Source organism: Phyllostomus hastatus, unplaced genomic scaffold (assembly GCF_019186645.2).
Source record: "Phyllostomus hastatus isolate PE091 unplaced genomic scaffold, TTU_PhHast_1.1 phas_contig_58, whole genome shotgun sequence".
Classification (NCBI taxonomy): domain Eukaryota; kingdom Metazoa; phylum Chordata; class Mammalia; order Chiroptera; family Phyllostomidae; genus Phyllostomus; species Phyllostomus hastatus.
Genome location: NW_025333916.1, coordinates 35,821,793 through 35,846,978, shown reverse-complemented (window position 1 = coordinate 35,846,978; position 25,186 = coordinate 35,821,793). Strand labels below are relative to the sequence as shown.

The 25,186-nt window shown below is 40.9% G+C and overlaps 1 protein-coding gene across 5 annotated transcripts in view; it reads right to left on the bottom strand.

Annotated features, from left to right (window-relative positions):
- The window catches only part of ADAMTS16 (ADAM metallopeptidase with thrombospondin type 1 motif 16), a 127,365-nt gene that overhangs the window by 17,029 nt on the left and 85,150 nt on the right, over positions 1-25,186 (bottom strand). For 4 of the 5 annotated variants that reach the window (XM_045848302.1, XM_045848304.1, XM_045848305.1 and 1 more), the window contains one exon: positions 22,367-22,493. In XM_045848302.1, coding sequence (XP_045704258.1) covers positions 22,367-22,493 — 127 coding nt within the window. The remainder of the gene's footprint in view (positions 1-22,366; positions 22,494-25,186) is intronic. The other variant, XM_045848306.1, reaches the window with a different exon arrangement.

Here is a 25,186-nt window from a genome sequence, read left to right as displayed (position 1 = left end):
CACAGAACGTTGGACAAAAGAAAGCTGACTGCTAGAGCTGGGAAGGACTTCAGGAATGATGGACTTTACAGGCCACATCTTACAGCTGAGCAACAGAATCCCAGGGAAAAAGGACAGTTCCAGAGGAAGATGCAAACAGGAGGAAGGTTCAGAAGACCCCCTGCACAGTGTCACTCTCAGTGTCCACGCTACTCTACTCAAAAGAGCAAGCTTCTTTTCCATCATCAGATTGTAGCGTGGGGAGGGCAACTCCCTCTTGCTCCTCTTGCATATGCATTCAACACCAAACCATGGAATTAGCTGTTTATATTGCGAACACCTTTGTTATGGTGTACAAGGCAGTAGGGTGGGAACTACATATTAGCAGACAAATTAGCAATCTAGACCAGATTGCAACTGAAATTGAGTAGAGTGAAAAGGAGGTACCTTCCTCCACTTGATCAGATTTAACATCCCAAATTTTCATGCTCAAGGATAGAACAAAAGAATTGAGAGGACCCCAGTTTATTTGCCTGTGACCCAGATGATGCTAAGGCAGTGTTTTCCAAACCACAGCTCACACACCTAGGTGTTTCTCATCTCTCCTTCATTCTACAGGACTCACAAATCTAGAGATGGGGGTCAAGAATGTTAGTGTTTACAAAGCCCTCCCTCCCCCTGTCTAATGATTAGGATAATAAGCAGGGTTGGGAACTGACTCTTAGGAAATGCAATAGCCTGTTCTTCAGGACAGTCCAGGACACTGGCCCTTACAGATGAGCCCTGTCTTCCCTCCTTCCCTTGTAGTAGAGTTGTATATATTTTTTAAATAAGTGATTAATTTATTTATAAGGGAAGGGAAGGAGAGAGGGAAAGGTTGCCTCTTGTGCACCTGCTACTGGGGACCTGGCTCACAATCCAGGCATGTGCCCTGACTGGGAATTGAACCAGTGACCCTCAGGCTGGTGTTCAACCCCCTGAGCCACACCAGCCAGGACCATCCTGGTTTTTAAGACTGCTCTGGACCAGCTGCTAGACGTATCAGAGACTGAGCTTCTGCGGGGACACATAGTCATGCAAGCTTAGTATACTTCCCAAAGAAAGTCTATGCCAGAACCAAAGTGGCTGATGAACTGGGATGGGTGGGCCAGAACTGCTTTTTTGTATATTGACTAGTCCAATCTCGGAATGAAGAGCTCTGAGAGGTAAAGGTAACTATGCCCAATACTGACACTCACTCTTCTCAGCCTCCAAAACCACCTAACTTGAGAGCTGGGGAGACATTTCTATCCAAGGGCAGCTCCATGGTGCGAGGTCTTTGTAAACATATTTTGCTTGGACATGGAAGGTTGTAATAATGGATGAATTCATAACTGGTGATATCATCTAGGTTACAATGATGGCTCTTAAACCACCCTGCCACCCAAGCAGACCAAAGGTTTTCCACTGGGCAGGGACAACATAACTTCCTATATGAGACTCCTTGGTTTTCTGTCCTCAAGAGGTCAAAGCAGTGGGACACTCCCTTGGATCAGCTTCTGTCCTTTTGGCCCTCTATATCTGACCTGCTCTTCTCTGGACACCAGGCATGCCACTCCTCACTGCCTCTTTCCCACCAGAGGAGTATCTCTGTTCCTAACTCATCTGAACTGATGCATCGGACTCTCTGGGGCTCTCCATTCTCTTGGGGAAACAGCCCAGCCACTGCCCACACCATGCTGAGTGCCACGAGGGCCAGCTTTGCCCATGGTTAATGACATCCTTTTGCTGTCACCCATGGACAAGTGGGAGCACACAGAACCAGCTGAGTCTGCACACTAATCTGCTTCTGCCAGCTGAATTTGTTATTGGAATTATGTAATATAATTAAATTTGGTATAGCCTGATGAAATGTGAGCATGAAAAATAAGAAGCTTGTTTCCATGAAAACGAAATTGGGTCTTCAGAATGACTCAATAAAAACTAGTCATTAAGTGAAATTACTGTCAGCTTAGGTGTGGCTGAGACCAAAGTTTAATATAGAGAAAAATTAAAAAGAACAAATAATTTTACACTTTAATAAATGAATGAAAGAATGGGACCAGTTTCACTCTTTAAATAAACTCAAAGGGGACATCACAGATATCAGGCATATATTATGCAAATAATGCACTTAGATTTTTATTAATCAGATCCCTACTCAAAATAAGTTTTGGCCATAACTAAAAGAATAGCAACCGAAGGTACACTTATGTGTTTTAATTGAACATAAAGATTCAAAGTGTGTATATTTTAAATGCATTTTTCCTTAAAACACTTTTTGCATCAGTGTGTTGAATGAGAATTTCTCTTCTACCTGGTGAGAACTTCCAAATTTTCCCTATTGAACTCTTTACCTGTGTAACCCCTGTTCACAGAGCATGTCCCTCTGACACGTGATGGGAACCTGGAACCCATAGTCCCCATCTCCACCCTCGTGCCCTGTGTGCCCATTTCAGGGGGTGTAACATTCCAGGCTTCCTTTCCCCTGACCATCCTACATTTCACCAAGTCACAGATTCTACTTCCTGATTCTCCAACAAAGCTGCATTGTCCTGTATGTACATGTCATCCAGGTCTGTGATGGTTTCTTCTATGCATCAGTTTGGCTGGGCCATGTTACCCACATATTTGCTTCAACATTACTTTACCTGTTTCTGTAAAGGTATTTTTTAGAAGTGGTTAACATTTAAATCAGGAGACTTTGAGTAAAGCAGATTGCTGTCTGTAACATGGGTAGGCCTTGTCCAATCAGTCACAGGCCTTAATAGAAAAAGACAGACCCTTCCCAGAAGGAGAAGGAATTCTGCCAGCCAATGGCCATTGAACTGGAACTACAGAATCAACTCTTCCTTGAGTCTCCAGCCTGCTGACTCCACAGATTTTGGAGGCTCCCCATAATGCTTACACATTCTGATACTTGGCTAAGAAATTATATACGTTAAGAAAAACTAGCCATGTAAACATAAGCTTGCATGTCACATAGATTTAGTGATTACTACTCTAATTTACTTTTTTTTAATTAGAAAAACTTTCCTGTATTGAAGACATGCCATTTTCCTAATAGAGGAGAGGTAAAACACGTTACCTAAATTGCTGACAGATGAATATATTAGTCAACTCATCATGTAACTCACTCTAAAAGATACTTAATGTGAATGATAGAAAGACTGTAGACCTAAACCAGATTCAGGCTTTCTGAACTGTTTGGAATATATTGCTGCCATGACATTAACATTCTTATTTTGCCCTGAAAAGGGTGAAAAATAACAGAGACAGCATTTTCTATTAAGACACTCACTTCGCTAGAAAATGTTCTAACCTAGCCCAGGAGTTGTCAAACACTTTACCAAAGGGCTAGACAATAAATATTTTAGGCTATGGGCCACGTGTTCCCTGCTGCAACCACTCAGCCTGGCCATGGACAGAAAGCAGCCAGAGATGATGTGGAAACCAATGGGTGTGCCCGTGTTCCAATAAAGCCTTATTTTCAGAACCACCGTAGGCCACAGTTTGCCGATCCCAGATTCGCCAGTTCCATTTAGGAATAACAGGACTGAGCACACCTGCAGAAGCCGGGAGCAATGGGCTCCTGTGCAGCAGACGGCATGCCTTCTTCACAGGGTAGGCACGCTGAGGTTGTAGGCCTATTATGAGTGATGCCAAAGCGGATTATTGGCATCCAATGGAAAGACCAATCCACTCCATTATCAGAGAGAGATGTTAACAATAAAACAACAGCAACAAGGATAGCAAGGCCCACTTGCTAAATCTTGAAGTTCTAACAGAATCTTTCCAAATCTTAAAAGAGACAGAATGAGGCCTACAGAAGATGACTTCAAACACTGCAGCCCAGGGCAAAGGAACCGGCACCTCACAGGGAGAGTGCAAATTCAGTTAAGTAAAAGCCAAACTGGAGCTCTCAGTTTTTGAGAGCTATGCACTTGTTTAATTTTCCCCACAAACCAATGAGGTGGATACTATTCTTTGTTCCACTTCAGAGAGGATAAGAGTGAAGTGCAGAAAGGCCATGCAAAGGGTGTTGCCTGGGATTTGAGCCCAGTGAGCCCAGTTTTGGGGCCTGGGCTCTCATTGCTGAATTTGAGTCCATTTTCCAGGCACACTTGGTGCCTGCTCTGTGCCCTGCCCTCTGCTAACTGCTTACATTGATTAACTCTTCACATATATGAACCCACTTAACAACCCCAGGGCCAGGTGCTATTAGAATTCTTATTTTACAGATGAGAAACTGAGGCACAGAGATGGTGAGAGCCTTTGCTGCAGGCACTCTGGTTCTTGATGGTCAAGGTCACATAGCTGGTGAGTGGCAGGGCCAGGGAGAAAACTCACTGTGCTGTGTGCTAAGGCTGCTGCAAGTAAGTCTTCTGCAAAGCTAGCTTTTTAGCTGGAGAACTATCTAATGTGTGCTAGTAACCCAATATTGCTTGGCTCTAAAATGCCTTAGGAAATATGTATATATATTTAGGGAATTTTGTGGGTATTACATATCTTAGTTGGATAGTAGCAAATTTTGTTATGCATATCTACTTTGTATGCACATAAGTGTAGAATTTATTACTATAGGTAAAAATTGTGTGTCTGTAATTTATAGCTAACTATCCACACAGAGTATTGTTTTGAAAAGTCCTTAATGATTCAGTTTTGAAGCAGTGCCAAAATACTTAGTTAGGGCCATGCTCTTTCCGAATGATTTTTCCTGAGTCATCATGACGTGCAGAGTTTCTATAACATCTGAAATATCTTTTCTCGCCTCTCAAGAGAGCCTATTAACGGTGCTCTAAGGAAAGCCTATGAGTCTAACATAAATTTAAACATTTCGCAACTCCGGTTCGTTTTTCTTTTAAAATAAATGACCTTCTCACAGGGGATGCTTGAATAAGCATCTCTCAAGGTGCAAAGTGCAATTTGAGTCATGGAAGATTCACTAATGGCTGGGTCCCAACTCACTTTCTTTGGATCCTCCTTTGTTTGGAAAGGAATGTCTGTTTCCTCTTCTGTTACAGAAGTCCAACTCTCCTCACCGTGGCTTCCTTTTATGAGAAGAATTTTAAAATGATGGCATTGCTCCTCCTGCAGTTTCAGGCTTTTCTGGCATTTCACTTTAGGGTTTCTTGGATGTTCATTCTTAGCTAAATACTTTGAAATGAGCTTCTCCAGACTCATGAGTCAGTTTTCTAAGAATGCTTTCCAGGTGGCCTGGTCCAATGGATCTGGACAGTTGGAGCCCAGACTGCAGCCCCACAGTTCCTGCAGCTTAAGCACTCACCCAGTGGGGAGTGCTAGGTGGGTTTGGGCCAAGTGGGATTGTTCACTTAGGGCCATCAATAGAAGGTTTGTATAGCAGGGTTCCCAGGAATTGCCATAAATTCAATTGGTTTTAAGAGAGAAATCAAAGAAACAGATTGAATCCATATTTTACACAGGTCAGATTGCAAATTGACACCATGGAGGGAATCCATGTCAGGATCCTGCCCAGAGTTTCGGGCCCATTCTTTGCTGTCAAGTAATAAAGAGAGACCGTAAGAACATCGCGGTCACGCCCTTACACGGCTTGCGTCCGTGAGCTGGCCACCGTGCTTTTCGAGTAGTTAGCACATGAAAACCAAACAAAATTGGTAATCTCATTTCCTTGCTTCCCTGCCTAAACTCATGAGAATACTCACAACAACTGAATGATGGGGGGCATGAGGCATAAACCTCTGGAGCTGGATCTAGGCAAAAGCATGTGAAAATTTGCTGTGGTTTCCACAAAATGATAGCAGAGCCTAGTCTTCTACAACGATTTCTAAGTTTTTTCTTTTGAACTGCCAAACAGCTTCCAAACTGAGGTCCAGGTGTGGAGGCACCATGTGCTGTAGTGTAGACAATTTTTCTGGCCAATGGATGCCATTGGGCCTGGTGGTTGCCAAAAATATACAGTTAACACTTGATGTTGGGTCGGTCATCTTTCTTGGTGAGGTTGGAACATTCCATTCTCGGCAGGAAGGAGTTCTCACTGTGGCACTTTGAGGAGATTAATCAGAACCAGAAAACGAACACACAGAGTAAGAAGAGGAGTATTTATGTAACCTCCGGCGCCCATCCCTGTGAAACTGTGTTTTATAGTCGTATTCATTCTTCTTCAAGACATCTACAGATTAGTTATTTTTTATTTTATTACTGTGTTTTAGGTTCCCATTTGTTGAACTTTTTTCTCCATCTGGTGGGTCTTACATATTAGTAAATACTAAAAGGTTGTGGTGCTTTTTAAAATACTTAACTAAATAATATAGCTGGTTACACATATTTAGTCAACTAAATAATTAGCTAATGCTGTCTTTGGCATCAACTCCCCCATATAAATAAAACTTCAGATATATCACTAAACTTATCAGGTGAGTCACATTGTGAATTCCATATTCATATACTGCTCCTCAGAACACCGATGCAAGAAGACAAAGGGGGTGTGAAGAGGAATGTATTATACTGATATCTAATGGATATTATTTGCTGTACTATAATTGGTATAATTTATTAGCCTATGTTGAAAAACAGTCTAATGATCCAATGCTTTCACATTATGTATATAGACATAATAACATTTTTTTATATTTAAATGATTTGACATATGCTCAATATTTTTACAATGATTTGGGATAGAGGAAAAAAGACCCATATTTAAAGATCTCTTTCTCTAGCTCAGCTGTTTTAAATGACTCAAATTGGGACCGCAGCCAACCAGTGTAGCGTTTATGATAATTTATGCCAAAATATCATATGCAGAACATAAAAACGATGTCTGGTAGTTTAGACAGTACTATGATGTCTTTCTTTAACTGACCCTATGATGTAAGGTCTGCATTTGCACAAGTAGCCATGGGAGAATTGCATTAGCCTTCAGAGACATGGAAAAAAATCAGTGAGAAGTCCAATTCTTTGTACAAAATAAAAGAGTCTCCTGGAGAAGAAGTGAAGATGTATGAAAATGGTGAGACCAGTGGAGGGCTGAACACAGGTGTCCTGTGTATGGCTCACTGTGTTTTACAGTCTAATAGGCATTAGATGATACTGGACAGGCTCTGCAAAATCTCATTGTCTACAAGAAAAACATATATTTCAAATCCTGAACAATCTACAGTCAGACAATCTGGGCTGATGAATTCAATCCTAAATCCCTGTAGTCCACTGAGTTCCAATAGTAGTAGTAATGATGGCTAGTATTTAATGAGGTGCTCTATTTGTACTAACTCTCTAATTCTCACAGTACAACTAGATGGTACTTATGATTATTATATGCATTTCAAGGGTGGAAATTGAGGTACATAAATACTAAGTAATGTGCACAATAATATGCAGGAACACATGGAGGAGTCAGGATTCCAGTGCAGGGGGCCTGGCCTGATGCCTGAGCTCTGGACCACCTGAGACCTACCACCCTGAGGCCAAATGGGGACATGTCACAAATATGAATCACAATGGTGACTAGGACTGTGGCTGACTGCCAATTCTGGAGAAAGCCTTCACAAGCATCCTTTGCTGAAGGCAGGACAGGAGAATTGTCTGCAGAGATAAACAATGATGTTGACGATCAACAGACAAGACTCTAAGTTAATGTCTTTGGTAACCATGGGTAGGCCACGCAAATATTGATGGGTGTGGGCCACTCTTCAGTAGCTTTATAGAGGAAGCACATTTCCCTGAGAATCTTTTTTTTTTTTAATTTAAAAATTGAGGTAGAAATTTTTGGGAAAATGGTGCAAGTGAGGGAATACAGAGATTCTTTTTTCCCCAAAACAAATGGCTGAGAAGCTGTGAACATATAAAAAAAATTTAAAAAATAATACTACTCACATAACAAATTATCTATATTTGTTCCATAAAGCATTTGGAAAAAGTACACTGCAGGAACAAGGCCAGGAGGAAGGAGACCAGCTCCATTTAGGTCTATGAAAGGATTAGATGCAAATGCCCAGGTAAGAACTGAGCTGGAAAAAGAAAACATACATGGAACTTATTGAAAATTACAGAGCAATCCTCCCTCCACCAAGAAGCACATGTAAAAAAGATCTATAGCACCCAAAACAAAGATGAAGAAAATAATAAAATATTCTGGAAGAACATTTGCTTTATCAAATACAAGTTTACAAAAGAGATTACACTGTCAGGAAATTTAAAAGAGCAAAAATCCCAAAAAACAAGACATCAAGGTTGAGATAAGATCACAAAATGACATTAAAGGCAGTTCAAAGAGAAGCAACAAAAAGATACTCCCAGATATGCAAGGAGCTGGAGATCCTCCTTGAAAAATCTCCTCAAGACATACTCCTGTTGACTGGAAAAAGGTTTAAACTACCGAACTCAAGAATGAGAATGCTATTGTATGAATAGATGGCAAGGTTCCTGGGTTCCTTTAAATAAATAATTATGCTTACGCAGCTGTGGTCAATATTATAACACGGAATTTGCATGCTATCATTACTGAAGAAATACAGGTACATAATATATTATTATTATATTATGAAAGTAAATTGGAATGAAAAGCTTGCAAGCACTTATAACAAAGATTAATATGTTTAAAAAATAAAGAAAAAAAACAAAAAACAAAGATTGGGGTCTGAACTGAAGTATGAGAAACAGAGAATTAAAGGAGTACAAACATGCTTGTTGCCTATTTTGTTCAACAAGGTTTTTGTAGCTTTAATTTGTGAAGTGGATAAATCATAAAAGAGAAGCTTAGGCATATTATTTAAAATTGTATAGATAACAAAATTAATTTTAGAAGTGTACTGTATGTCTTCTAAGTAACCAGAGGGTAAAAAAGAGGAGAAGGGCATAAATCAAAAGTTATAAAGTTATAGTAGAGACATATTAAATAACTAAAAATAGCAGGCGAACTTAGCTAAAAATAATTAATATAAGACTTATCTATTGAAAGATAGCACACAAAATCACAGACCACTCTTGTGGAAATATATGCAAGTCATGAAGAAAATGCTGTCAAAATAAAGCCACCAGCACATTCAGGAATACACAGTGATTAAGTAGGAATGCAAGGATGGTGTGATTAATCACAAATCCCAGGTCTCATTCATCTTAGGCTGCAGCGTGAGATATGCTTTGCTTTTCTTCAAAAATTTAATGTCATAAATGCTCACTTATTTGAATGATAAAATGTGTCCTGGTTCAAGTGTCCAGTGACTTGAGAGGTTGACATGATGTCACTCACATAAACACAAAAACTTCAGTCCACTTGGCTCCTGTGAGTTTTCAACTTTTGCCTGTAAAGCCCATGGACCTGTCTAGACAAGACTGATGTTCTTCATTAAAAGAATATTCACTAAGGTTTTATAGCTCCATATCCTGAGGTACATGTCCTCTGGGCTTTCTGGATATTTATTACATGTATATAATTTCCTAATGCACAGGCACACATATGCACACACATGTACACACATACACACATACATACAAGGGAGCAACCCCAAGAAAAACTGAATTATCTTCTGGAGGGCAAGCCCCTTGCAGTACAGGCTTGCCCCGCTAGGGGAGTGTTCTAGGAACCCACCCGTATAAGTGTACCAGGTGGCCATTGTTGTGAGAGGCTGCATTTGGCTTCAGTGAATGTTTTCTGAAGACTTTTTAAACTCATTTGCCCATTTCATGATGGGTGATATATGAGCACACCTGACTACACCGTGCTGAGTGTTCAGCGTTTTCGACCAGAAATATCATGGCCCCTATGCCCCACCATCCCTAGTTGCCCAACCTTGCCCCAAGTGACTTTTTTTTGTTTCCCCTGATAAAAAAGTTCTCAAAGGGAAATGTTTTGCCCATGTGGAAGAGGTGAAACAAAAAGCAGCAGAAGCACTAACAGGCATCAGAATTGATGAGTTCAAAAACTGTTTTTGTCAGTGGAAAAATATCTTGTAGGTGTATTGCATTAAATAGAGAGTACTTTGAAGGTGACTGAAGTTTAAACACTTAAGAATAAATACACAATTTTTTATAAATAAATTCCAGGTTTTTTGAGCCTCCCTTATACATACATATGTACATGAAGGAAAAAAAGAACTCTGAAAAATATTTTCCTACTGATACATTTACATACACAATTTACACAGCTGCCTTATAGGTAGTTTAAGCATTTCCTTGATAATTTTCTCTCTGTGCAATCTCCAATGGTCACATGCTTTAGTCTCCTCATCTACACCATGGAAATAGTAATAGTGTTGATTTATTGGGTTATGGTTAGGAGTCCATGAATTAATCCCTTACTTTGGTAAGCTTTAGATAATGCCATCTGCTATCATTTTATCAGTAACATCATTACCATCACTGGAGTGAAGGGTATGATTGGAGTAGAACTTATTTAGGACAACCCCTCTAAAAACAGTAAAATCAAAGAAACTTGAGCTCAGAGGAACCTTGAAGCTGCAGCCTCATGGACTCCATGTCACCCTCCCCAATCACTGATGTTCCTGGGCTGACATTGTGTGTGTATGCCCTGGACATTTCTACTTCTCCATCCAAAGCGACTGTTCGGTAATTCAAAGACCTGAAGGTGAATATCGCAGGCAATGAGAGAAATAGATAAACACTTTCCATTATAATTATGTATGTCCTCATGTCATACACGGAGAGAGAGGAAAGGGCGACCAATTTGATTGGCCCAGAACGGCTCTCTGGGTTCCCCCGACACGGGACTTGGAGTTTAAAAACTGGAACAGTCTAGGGCATCTGGGATGAGTTAATAACCTTAGAAGTCATTTGCTTTCCTTTCTTCTCAATACAATACAAATATAACCATAAACTTTTGTAAAAATTTTCAACAAATTGTCTCAATACTTCAAATTGCTTTAGCTCCAATTCATTACTACTAATGATTAAAATAATGTCCCAGCATTGACCACATTTTCAATATCTTGTGAATATTTAGTTGTCTTTCTAAACAAGCACAATGGAAGCCTTTAGTGAAACACAGTGGGCTAAGTATGTACGTTTTTATGCCTGTTGCCTTCCTCAATTTTAAAGGAGGCTAGGAACGAGTTTTTCCTCCTGGAGAGACTGACTTGGGTGTTAGAGACAGGAAAGGTGAGAGAAAGGGGATCTCTGAGACTCCACCAGCCCCAGCCACCTTCCTTGCTGTGCTCCAGAGAGCTGGCACACATAATGGCCCATCACAGCAACACACACATCTGATGACAGGACCCTTCTCTGGAGAAATGGGTGGTCTCAGGGGAGAGAATCTGGAGATGACAGACCAGTTCAAGAAGCCTGTCTTGGCACAGAAACATCTAATCGGCATCTTGGCCTCAGTCCCCACATGACTGGATAGGCAAGAATTACTAGGCATTGGAAGAAGATCTCAAAGCAACAGGAAAGACCACCCACAAACTGCTAGAAAAAGGAAAATGGAGAGAATAGACTCTGCAGATAAGAAGGTAATACAAAGGAGGGTGGAAGTGGTTGGGCAGAGAGAGAGAGGGGAGTGAGAGAGAGAACAATGAAAGGATTTTCAAAGAAAACAGAGAGGAGTGGGGTGCTTTAAAAGAAAGATTACAATCAAAGGCCACAAAAGTAAGAAAACATTTGTTGTCAGGTATTAAAAACTAAACAAAACAAAAAACTCCAGGAGATCTGTAAGATAAAATAAAAAATATCTCCCACAACAAAAAGATAAAGGGATGAAATTTGAGAAGAAAACATAAGAACATTAAAGCACAAACCTAATGTATTAAGAGTTCAAGGGGCAAAAATATAAAGAATGAAGGGGAATAGTATTAAGAACCTCTTCCCCCATACGCACTCAGAAAACGAATGAAGATACAATGAGATTAAAGCACATTAGTAACCCAAGAATAAATGAAAGTCCCTAAAGCTTCCAAAAAAGGAGGAGGTAAACATAATCAGAATCGCAGCAGACTCCTTGGCAGCCGCAGGAGATGGAAGACAGTGATGTCATGCCCATAAAACTCCAAGGGAGAGGGGATTCTCCCCCTGAACTCTGTTCTCAAAACCCTCTGTTACCCGTAAAGTTGGGAAAGTTCAACTCCCGGAAACTCTCAGACAGTGCAAAGAGGTTGTCCCCCGAATGTGGTGTAAACATGTCAGGAAACAATATGCCAGTCATGTCACAGAGAAACAAGGGGAGGGAGTCCCAGCACGACAGGTTCAGGTTGGAATGAAGTGGTGGCCTCATGGGTGAGGTCCCCAGGGGAAAAACCAACTGAGGGGCTCTTGGACAGGCTGGACAGTGTGGGGAGTGCTGTGAGAAGCCTGTGACATCCTCACCTCCTCCTGGTCCTGTCCTAACAGCACTTTCTCTATGAGGTGCACCCACACTCTGCACCTCCTGCCCTCGCTGCTCCCACCTCCTCTGCCTTGCTCTGTTTTTTGCCTTTTGATCTATGGCTCTTACCGCTTTCCAAAATATAGTATCATTTAAAAATACATTATGCTTGTTGCTTACTGTGCCTCTTTCCCAATACGCTCAAGGACAGGGAGTTTTGGTCACTCACTAATGTGTACCAAGAGCCTGACACACAGTAGACACTCAGCTTACATTGGTTAAATAAATTGATGCCATATATATATATATATATATATATATGTATGTGTGTGTGTGTGTGTGTGTGTATACATATACATAGTTTTATGTAAAAAAACCCGAAGCAGACAAAATGCAGGCGACTGACCTTTGGAAAAGTAAAATTTAATATATACAAGGACAGAATCAGGATATCCTGCTTAGCCTGCAAGGATTGATAAATGATAATGTGATCAATGAATAATAATGAAATGCCACCATATTGGGAGAATGGAGGCCAAGGAAGTCGATGTTCAGAGAGAGCTCAGTGATGCTGAGTAATTCAACATGATGCAAAAGGGCTACATCCTCCCCAGTGATGGATAAGAGAATAATCTCTAAAACCAATAAACAGAAAAATGATAAGTATGCATACTTATTGGAATATTGGAACAGAGCCCAAAAGAGAGAGACAAAGTAACAGAAATTTTTGCTCTGGTTATTGGAACTAGGGGTGAGTTTGTGGCTGGGGCAGGAATGGCAATTTCTCATAGTGAACTTTAAAGTACAATATGTCTTTTTAAACTATCTGCATGTCTTTACTAAATAAAAATCAATTAAAATAATAGATACCAGAAGCGAAAACCTAGATTTAGTTTAAATGCTGAATTTTGGGAATTTAAATGGATTCTTCTCTTTAGTGCTTGCTTGTTTAAATTAAGAAAACAGATAATTAGTGCATCAAAAATTAAAAATCCCTTCTTGTTGGAATTTTGCCTGATAGAAAAATGTAATGAGGCTTCACTAATGTGGCAGTTGCAGGTGAGGGGGGGAGGGTTTGTGTGGATTCCTGTCTTGCACTGGGTCCAGACAAAAGCAAACATTGTAGAAGACCATGGGCTCTTTCCTTTGTGACAGCTGCATTCCTGGTGACCACAGTCAGACACATATTAGGAATTTGCTTTCTGTTCCAGGTCATTTTAACCTGAACTTATATGGAACCTGTAGGAAAATAAATCAAGGTGAATATAAAAATGTTTTATGCTCTCTTGTGGTTGTATTTTTTATCTTGCAACACTATTTCTTCATGGAAATGAGGTCTTGTCTTGAAAGTGATGTTTTAACTGAAAATGTAATTCATCTAAACAAGTTAATTTGAGGGTCTCTTTGGTTTTAAGGATATTGTTTAAAACTCTATGCATGCCTATAAAAGTGCAATGAAAAATATGTAACATTTATTGGAAACATCACAAATAAAATAAGGATTGCATAAACAGAAACGTGAGGAAAATAAAAGAAGAATAAGAAAATTCTAAGCTGGAGGAATCATATTCATATCTGTCAAAAAATCTCACAGCCACACGCTAAAGTTAATGCTTAAGTCTTATTTTCCTTGCAGACCTTAACTACTCTCGAAGGGGAGATTCTCAAGTCTCTACAGCTGGTGAAGATGAGATGCTTGAAAAAATCATATTTTACAGGTGATGCTGGAATGACAACACAGCATGTCCACCAAAACTAACCTGAATTCTTAAGCAAATGCTAAGATGAATTGTAAAATAAATTATTAAATTCCTGTTTCAAATTTGGAAGTCGATTAGTTTGATTTCCCTCAAGTTAAAGCTCTTTCAAGGTTACATGAGTAACTGTACTCATCTACTCAAACTTTCTAGTCCTGTAAGGTCAGAGATTTGTTTTTAATTCAGTGAGACTGTTTTATGGAGGAGGGTGGGGAGGCAGGGAAAGAGGAGAGGGATTCTGGTGGGGAAAATGACTTACTATGGACACGTCACCAGCAGGGCTACATGGGAGAGATATTTGCAAATCAACACTTTTCAAGGAATGTCTAAAGAAGAGTTTTAAGTAACCAACTCTGAATTGACAGAATGATTAAAAATGCTGTTCAATATTCAATCAATATTCAAACAGCCATGCCATACCTGACCCACTTCTTTCTCTTCCCTTGGCCTTGCCCTCTTAAAAATACAATATGAAAAGCAGCAAAGGAAACTGGCTTTAAATGACACATTGTCAATACAATCTACTGCATTTCAGTCTCCTGAACGAATCACCTGGTTTTCTGGTTTTTAAAGTTGTGTTTCCTAAATATGTGTTCTTAGGATGCCTTTAATGCAGACAAAGTGCTCCCTTGTCCAATACTCCCAAGAGTTTATCCAAAATTCTTCAGCGCAGTAATGGGCCTATGAGACTTTCTGTGGACAGAGCCATGTGCATCCAGGCCCTTCTAGACAGGTGGAGCATGGAGTAAGCTCTGTGCCCAGACACCGGGTGCCCTGTGAGCAGCCTCTCACAGCAGGAAAATTCTGCTTTGTGGTCAGGTCACTGTCCCCATTCCCGGTCGTGCCCCCTCAATGCTCTTCCTCTCATTCTTAGAAGTGACTTTGATTCCGTCACTGGGAGAAGAGAAAGATGAGTAAGGCTGCCCCCTCCCAGTCCTGCTCGGCTCCCTCCTAGGGTACCCTCACAGGCCCCTGCCACACCTGCTTCCTCCACATGCTCCCCATCATTTCCGGAGGACCACAGCGACTGCACCAGCCTCCATGTGAATATGAGAGAACCAGCAGCAAGCCCTCCCTTCTTGATTTCATAACATCAAAATCCAACAGAAATAAGTCCAACCTATTAATTCAATGTGTAGAAAAACCAAATAATACAGACATTTACAAGTAAAGAGAATGAAGAAATGTAAGGCTGGCCAAAGCTAAGTAAATGGAAGCTGGTGCCATACTGTTAATTTTATTAAAGAAATAGAGCATAAGTTGGAGAGCAATATTAGGGGTAAGAATAGCCATTATTTAATGCCAAAGAGTAATTCTCGCAGAAGCTGCAATCCTACCTAACAACATAAAGGGAAATGTTAACATTAAGTATAAAATAGAATATAAAAGGAAAAATTGAAAAATAAATAATCACAATGTGGGATTTAAAAACTCTTCTTTCAGAAACAGAGACACAAGATAGACAAGAGGTCAGAGCATGTTTGAATAAATGACTCAGGAACTTGTTCTAATTATCATAGAAAACAACCCGACTCCAACACAGAACACACATTTCTTCATTCCCCGGGGAAACATCTGTAAAATCCCCCACTCCTAAGCCATAAAGGAAGTCTTGAAAATTCTAAAAATGATATAATATTGATTCTTTCTTTGATCTTTAACGTACCAACGTCTGAAATAACAAAAAACATTACTCAATGCCTCCATAAATTTGGAAACGCAAAACCACAAAAATTCTAAGTAATTTACAAATCTGAGAGTAAGGGAATCCTGCCTAATTGTACCTAAAAACAGCATCCTGTGTTCTTCCCCCCAGTCTGGAAGCCAAGTCAAGCTTCCAGTTTTCAACAATACATGTGGAAGCGCTGACTGGTATACTTGCAGGGAATATGTGGCCATAGACATAAATTATTAGCAGTAAAATCTATTCCATCTATCTGTCCATCATCTATCCGTTCATCTATTTATCTCTTTTAATAATCTAATTATTTATTATCTATTTGTCATTTACATATTCTATATATCAATCTGTAGGTTTGTTTTTTTATGTTTATTTCAAAATAATTGAAATATATGCCATAGCATGTATTATTAGATGATAGTCATGCTGAGTATGGGGTGCTTGGTAAATTTTATAGTCAATCATGCTGAGGCTTAGAGAACAGAATATACGACTCTTATTAGAAATTTGGGTATTATTTCATCTACATAACCAGGTAGATTCTCTGAAAAACAGTGCTATTCTCAAAGTGTCTTTCTGCCATTGGTCATACTGATACATAAATAAACAAACAAACAAATAAATAACAAAACCAATACACATACTCATGCACCACAATAAAACAAATGAGCCAAAAACAAAGAAGTAGAAAAACATCCCTCCAATGCACAAAAGATTTTACAGAGCTACCTAGGGCAGATTTTTAGGTGTGGAATGATGAATCCTGATTTAGGAAGTTAGTTCATTTTTATATCCCCATTGATTCTGCAATGGTTTCTATATTAATGTTTGAGTGAATGAGGCAGTAAGTCATATCAGTTTTCCTTCTGGCTAATTCTGTTTGTCCATATTTTTTAAACATTATTTTATTGTTGTTCAATTATACTTGTCTGCATTTACCCTTCACCACTCCCCTCGACCCCAACCACCCCCACCTCCCTCCCTTGCTTCCACCCCTCTCTTGGTTTTGTCCATGTGTCCTTTATAGTTGTTCCTGAAAACCCTTCCCCCTGTAATTGGATTTGCACTAAGAATGTATTTTAACACTTGTCATTAACAGCCTGAGTGAATTTTAAACTCATTGTTTTGGTGTTAAGTGACATTTTCTCAGGAGAGATTCAGTTACATATCTTCTTTGTATCAAGATACTGTCACACCCAGGTGATCATCTGGTTTCCAGTCATGATACTCATACATGACTTGGTGACTTCACACTTCCACTGAACCTCTCTCTGAAGAGAACGTCAGTTACAGAGAGGATGTAACACTTCTGGTTTCCCTGATTAAACAGAGGTTAAATGCCTTTTCAAAGGGGATACAGTGGGGACAGGACAGACATCTAAGAACAGGAGGGTTGACCCAATGGAGGTGACTCCTCTGGCATGAGACACAGGTGGCCTGTCTCTCAGAAGAACAGGACAGGGGAGCATCAGAGCCCAGAAAACACATCTTCTCAGATTCTGTAAAGCCCCTTTGCAAATATCTTCATTTGTCTGTGAGTTTGCTTAAGTTCATCAATGCTGGCACTTATCCCATAGTGAAAAGAAGATAAGAAGAAGATTGCAGCAAGTAACCGACATCCTTCCCATCGACCACTGTGGTGTCACGGAGAAATCTCTGCCTTGAAGTCATTTCCACAGAGTGACATTCCAAACTCAAGAGTAATATAGGACTGATTTGCTAAAAGAAGAAACACTTCTTCTTTACTAAAAGAAGAAGTCTAACACAATTCCCAAGGATCCCAGAAAACAATTTTGAAATTCAAGAGAGGCTGCTGGGTAGGAACAGCTGTGTAACTTATAAACTCCAGTGTGTGATGAAAAATCATTAGATGTTTCAAGGTGGCGATAGCAGAGCACGAAACCAAGCAGGGACTTTTTTGAGTGCAGGGCTCTGGGCAGTTCAGGTTCCAGACCTAGGAAGCGAGTCCTGCTGCTACTTTATTCTCAGTTACTCAGACAATTAAATAAACTAAAATGTTCTCATTTTTGGCATTCCCATGATTTAAACCCTTTCATGCACAGGAACCACAGAAGTGATCAGGGTTCTTTTCATTCCTTTGATGACTTACACACCACTGGGTGGTTAATATTTTTGTGGCTCATATCAAAAAGAGATGAGGCACACATAAAAATGACTGCCCCAATGCTGTCATTAAAAGTGTTGAATCTTCTGTGTCTACAGCGTGCAACCCAATGAATGTAGTCACTGACCTAGTTATCTTGGCTGTGAAAGAAGCTATTCTGTGAATGGGTTTGTGAGGAGTCACCAATGTATAGGCAACAATAATATGACCATCCAAAGATCCCATGCAGAGGATTACAGAGAGAGGGTATTTTTGTACTGATTGCTAAGATGAGAAAAGAAGGCATTTTTTGATCACAACACGTTTCATCTAAATTCTCCCTCTGCATTCCTAGAAGAATACTGCAGAGAGGGGAAAAGTATCCCTTTACCATCTGGAAAGTATTTCCTCTTGAATCTTCAATCCATTGTCCAGGAAAGCATATATACTACGGGTTGATGCTCTGAAAACTAGCTAGTTAAGATAAATGACATGAAGAGCCACTCTATTTAGATAAACTGAGAAATAGAAAGGGAATAAATAGTGGTGTGACTTTATAGTTCTTGTTTCAAAAGCAATAATAAAAATGCTTGATTCATGCTAAAAGGAAGACAGAGGCAGCTGAGCTATGGGTGGGGCGGGGGGACTGTGTATTGCTAGTCTGTTCCAAGGCCATTGCAGAGACAGACTTCCCTAGCGCGGGGAAGAGAGACCAGAGGCTCTGTGTCAGCTCAGCTCCTTTCCTGAGGAGCAGCTGGGAATCACGTAAGCCCTGTCATTTAGCCATTACATTCATGCTGCCTGGAGCCAACCAGACTTTTTAAGATCATCTTCCTCCAGCAGGGAGACCCCTGGACTCCTAGTACTCTGCCCCCTGCAGAGATTTATGACCTGGGATCCCCATTCTGCTAACGACCCAGGAGCTAGACAGGACTCCAGCTGCATGAGTCTCAGGCATGCCTTTTGGACGCCGATGCAGGGGGTCGGGGGTTCAAACCAGCAGAGCAGTTTTTCTTTTTCATTTAAATTACAAATGAGAAGGCTGCAGATTAAGATGTTTTAAAGATTCCACTCCTCAATCCTTTGGGGACCCTCCTACAAATTGAACACGAAACACCAAATCGCACCCTGTTAAATCCTGCCATTCAGTTGGCTGAGTGAGGTGTGAGAGAATGAGCTACTGCAGTCACTCTGGCTTCTTGAGGCCATTGGAAGGGCACCACCGGACACCGGGGTTTGGAGAAGGCCCCACGCCTCATTGGAGACAGACTCGAATAAGAAAAACGGGCTCTCGTGTTCAGAAAAATAAAACTGGGCTTCCTGTCTACTTAATCAGGAATGAAAAATTGTTAGTATTCTGGGCAAGAGAGAAATGTATCTGACAGCTCAAAGGAAAACAAAGCAACTTTTAAAATTAAGATCTATTTTCCCAATTCAATTGTTAAAACAAAACTCTGGAATTTAAGTGTGTGTGTGTGTGTGTCTGTGTGTGTGTATTGTTTCAAAAGCAAGTGATAAAAATGCTTGATTCATGCTAAAATGAAGCCAGAGGCAGCTGAGCTATATATATATATATACAGAGAGAATATGTTTATTCTTCTGTACTTTGTCATTGATAGTTTTGCTTCACAGACAAAACAAGTAACTGTTGAGAATTTGATTCTCTTTTTACAGAAAAATTAAGCCAACCAATATTAATTGGGTATTTAGCACATGTGCTGTACAAAGAACACTCACATGGATTTGCCCAGTGTGCCCTCCCCTTATGTTCCCCCAATTACATACAAGACGGGCAGATGAAGGGAGACTGGCACCCAGGTCGGTGGCTTCACAGCCCACACCTTTAACCACGTGCAGTCTGCCCAGCAGGTACTGTATACTCCCTTTGGCCCACTGGCATCCAGGCCCACTAAGTCCACTCCATGCAGAGGTGTGGGTTGGGAGCCAGGATCTTTGTCCGACCTGTGCCATAGGAAGCTATGGGGTCCGCTTGCCCTCCAGCCCCTGCTGTTGGCTGGGGTGCAGCAGGAACCACCTTTGTCCTCCTAAGGACTCTTCCAGCAGGAAAGCACGTCATTTGGTTTCCAGTCAGGATTTGTATTCTTTTCCAAAGCTTTCTCTTTTAGGGGAAAATACACATTTTAAAATGTGAGACAAATAAATAAAAAGTTAAGGTGGGGCCTCTGGGTTGTTCCTAGGTGAATCTGGGGCACTCTCAGTGTGTTTTCTACCTTCTGCTGCCATACACCAGGTTCAACTTCCCCCAGGCCCTTCTGTCGCAAATTGTCTTTCCTTTCAGCACACAGAGCTCTTGCCAGAATTTGCCTATAACATTGGGCCTGAATGAGATACGGGTAGAATACAGGACATGGAAGAACACAGAGATGTCTTTGGCTCTAGATCCCTCAAAGCTAGAAGAACAAACTGCAGGGAAGCAGAGAAGGACCAGTGGAAAAAAAGTGATGGGCAGAACATCCCTTATGTGTATACATACTTGCAACAGAGCATAAGGGATATATGGCATCCACTTAAAAACTCTTTGAAGGAATCAGTAAGCATGCAGCAAAAAGGGAACCAGAGACATACTCTGTGAAGGCTTTTGGGAAGAAGCGGGACATTGGAGGAGAAAAGGCAGAGTGAGGGGGTGGATTCCCAAATGGGCTGTTCGTGGGAGGAAGGGGTGGTCGTTTCCTGATCCCCATCTCTGAGGTCTGAGGCTGTGGGCCCAGAGTGTGGAATGGGGTGAAGGAGGAATGCTGGGAGAGACCAGAGGGAATATCAAATCAATGTCCTGGGAGGGAGGAAACGACCGGGCAAGGGTGTTAGGATTGGCTGCCATCCTGGGGTGACCGTGTGAGATAGTGACCATAGTTTTTGAGTGAGAACAGGGGCTTATAAATTTTCTGGCAGTATTTCACTACTGAGCTCCATGTATGTAGTGGGTGATATGTTGAGTGTAGTTAGGCTGGGTCTCCCAGGAAGGATAAGGGAGCAAGAATTGGGGAATCCAACGCCCTCCATCCTGTGACTCTGCTCGCCTTGCAGGTTGCCCTTCCCCACCTGACTAGAGCTGGCTCACTAAGGCAGGCCTGCCATAGCCCATGGAGAGGTGAAAGGGGGAGGCCGAGTCTGCAGGACATACACAGAAGGACCTGCCTCATTTCTGCTGGCATCCTGCCAGCCAGACGATGATTTGGGCAGGAGGATGGGGAATCCTGGCTGAGGCAGGGCCAGTAACTCTGTCAGATAGTGGGTCCCCAGTCCCTGAGGACACAGGTGGGCTGGGAGTACAAGATCTTCTCAGGGAGGCCCATCTCAGCACCCTAATGGAAAGAAAGACCCTAGACCCTCAAATGTTGATAAGGGGACTCATCTGCATTCTGAACAAGTGACCCAGGCACCACACAGGTGAGAGAAGAAGGCAGACAGACAGTGCCTCTCACCCTCCTATATTTTACTGTCTCCACGAAAAGCATCCATTTTATGATTGGAGCCTCAGTTCCGCAAGCCTGGGACCCACATTCCAGCTGTTTTTGAAGCCGCCCACCCTCCCTTTACCACCCAGGGAGCCCTGTGCATGCTTCCTCTAACCGATTCCATTCAGTCGGCCTCAGAAAAGATAAAATGCTTCCATGTGCAACAACATGGATGAACCTTGTGAGTATCACGCTAAGTGACATAAGTCAGACAGAAAAAGTCAAGAACCATATGATTGCACTCATACGTGGGATATAAAACTGAAAGCAACAACAAACGAGACAAACAAGTGAATAAAAGATTCATAGACACAGACCACAGAGGGGTTATAAGACAAGGGGGTTGGGGGAGAAAAAGGTAAAGGGTGTCAAATATATGGAGACAAATTGAGACTTGACTTTGGGGGGTGGACACACAATGCAATATATAGATGATGTATTTATTATACAGGGTCCAGCAGAAGTAAAGCTTCTTTGAGTGTGGTTGGTAAGTATGTGAATGTCTCACACAAGATGGACAGCACTTTGAACACTTCACTTAAAATTTTATATAATGTGCTCGAGTGTGATATTGTTATGTTACAGATTTGTAAGCTTATGATTTTGTAATAAAAGATTCTGTAATAAGAAGGGGTGTTATTTGTGCCGGACCCTGTAGAATTGAACCCTTGAAACCATATGTATTCATTGATCAATGTTACCCTAATACATTTAATACATTTTTTAAAAGAAAAAGAAATAGCAGGAAGGAGGCAGGAGCCTGGGAACCAAAACATCTTCACCACATAATGTTTAAATACTGTCACCCATGCCAGTATGCAGACTGAAGTAAAAATCTAACAGGATGCTACTGTGAGAACTTCCACTGACATTCCCAACATTTCCCAGGTGACTTTTTAAAGCTCACTTTTTCAGGCAGTCCTTGTGACTTTTGCCTCTTTGCAGTTAGGGATTACATGATGGTACTCAGTGCTTCTACCCTCCAGACACAGGGGTTCCTAGGACTTCCCAAGTATATTTGCAAAACTACCAAACCAGTTCCAGTGCACACAGTGGTCTTACCTGGGAGGACATGCAGATACTTTGCAAGGCACCACCCCTGTGACAGGCCGGGTGTTGGGATTGCAGAATGACGTATTTACTTGAAACTTCAGGTCTCTGTAGCAGCCTTCTCGTGTGGTCATCTGCCCTACGTGAAAGGGTGAGATGCAAGATAAAGACTCACAGACATGCTCCATGGTAAAAGGCAAGTGAAAAGCTAATGAAGACTCATAGAAAAAAACTTCACGACGTTTGCAAGTCTTTGTGTTACTGACCAATTTGCTAACTGTAGGTCTTATACTTTCCTGACTGGTCTTCATTATTTTTATTAGTGAATTTCATCAGTTCTAAGGTATGTGCATTTTCCTTCTACATTTTAACTTCTTTAAAATCAACATGGGTCTTGCTGTCCATACAAACATACCTTTGATGAAACAGTAATTCTTTTCTATTGTTTCTGTGGTTGAAATATATGTATTGTTTCTTAAAACTAACACAATACTAACTATGCTAGACTTATGTGTCCATTGAGAGGTTGCAATTGGAAACAATCAATCGGTAATAAAGCAGAAAGAGATACAGATGAAAATAACACCAGGCAGTTTATCACCAGAGAATTTACAGAGCTAAATATTGCCACAGTTTCAAGCCAACTGTCAAACTTTTCCCAATAATGATTTAGGTGTTGTATGGAATAAGGTCAATGGAAATGTAAGCCAGTTTGATTTCTGCCTCTGCTTACATCTTCAGCTATTTAGGACTCTGTGAACATCCCTAACTTTGTTCAACACTTGGATTCATTAATTTACCTAAATAAGCATTGTTACTTACATGAAGTACCTAGGATAGTCAAAGTCATAGAGAGGGAAAGTAGAATGGTGGGGGCCAGGGGCTGGGAGAGTGGGTTAGGGCGTTGGTGTTTTTTGGGGCCAGAGTGTCATTTGAGAGGATGGAAAAGATCTGGAGATGGGACAGTAGTGACTGTGTATGGCAGTGTCAATGTGCCACAGAACTGTGCACTTAAAAGTAGCTAAACAGTAACTTTTATGTATATTTTATAACAATAAGAAAGGAACTCACATTAGATATTCACTTTGATGGATGTTATTAAATAGTTGATTTAATGGAGAGAAAAATATTAATAATAAGAACCAAACTTGTGTCGATTTAAAATTAACAACATTAAAATATATTATCATCTAAAATAATTTAATTGCTGTGCTTGGAAACACTGGAGTCATACTGTTTATGTGGCCATATGTCTTTTGCTTCCTGAAGCCCAAGCTGGAGAATGACAGAATGATGTCCTGACTCCCTGCTCAGGAAGATCCTGTTTGCTCGTAGAGGAAAAGCCCAAAGGTGCTTCAGGACAGCCAAGCCGCTGTTGTGGGTTCCAGGCGCAGCAATCTTGAACTCTTGGTTCCATTTGAAACCAAATCCTTTCTTACTTAAGGAGAAGCAAAGCCTCTAAAGCGAACATTAGAAACAAGTTTGACATTTGGGCTCTCCTTTGTAAAAGGAATAAACCAAGTCTCTAGAGACTCGGTTTTCTTGAGTGGCAAGAGGAGGAGCAGCCTCCAGGGGTCTAAAGCAGACCATGCGCCTGAGCCTCAAACCACCCACTGCCTGGGGTTTAACCCTGTGGGGACAATGGAAGGGTGGTTGCACGGGACATTTGCAGTTTTGTGCAATTATTCAACTCTTTGCTAATTTTACACAATCATATTCTAAAAGGTTTTCTGGGAGGTGTCTCCCACTGTGAATTTTGCAAACATTTCTTCCTGATTTTAATGATATCTGATGAAGAATGGTTTATTAAAAGTGACATTGATGAAGCCCATGGAATACTTCTACAGTAACATAAGAACATTTATGTACACCTTTTGAGAATCTGGAAGGCGATATTTCTATGAAGGAACAAGGTCTAAATTATACATAATGAATGACCCTAAACACTACTGTCAGGAAGGTCAAGTTGGCATTCATTGAAGAAGACCCTCAATGTCACAGGGCAAAAGAATGAAAATAAAAATGAGTGTTTTAAGCGCTCTGGTAAGTTTGCAGCCCCCATGTCTGCTCTAATACATAGGTTTAGGACAATCAAAGATGGGGTTGGTGACTCGTGTGGGACACAAGAGTGTGTTCCCACACCCGCATGGAAGAGACAGAAGTAGCGATTGGAGAGACAAAATTCCCTCTTCAGCAGAAGCAGGGTGGACGGCAGCCTTCACATCATGGTTCTGTTCTGTGGGCTGAGCTGGGACATTCACACTTCAACACTTAGGGAGCATCCAGGTGTCACATGGCCAGTCTCCATGGAAACAGGCTTAGGTTCTGCCCTAAGAAACCATTTTTCACAGTTAATTCAGAGCTACAAAGAATTCCATTAGATCAGAAGGTCTTTACTTTGCTCCAGGACCTGAAAATCTGAGCTCACAGGCCTGGCCAAGGGCATTCCTGTTTCTCCTTTCACATCCCTGCTTTTGTTCCTTAGTTTCTGTATGGTTCCTATCAGATCAATTCTCCCTGGAGATTTCCCTCCCAATCCTCTCCCAAATGCCGGCTTTCCCATTACCTATTCACCACATTGTTCTCACCTATATTTCAGCCATCCAGTAACCTCATTTATAGGAAAGATGGCAAGAACTAAAATGTAAGGGAAAGAAATTACTCTCACGTTTATGTGCAATATTTATATTTTTTTTCCTTAAAGACTTTTTGTGGGTCCTTAATCAGAGACTTCTGCTCACCATATGCCTGTAATTTGCATACTCAAGTTCTTGAGATTAGACTTCTGAGACTTTAAGTTGTCTGCTTGCCTGTTGGCCTTTGTCACATTCC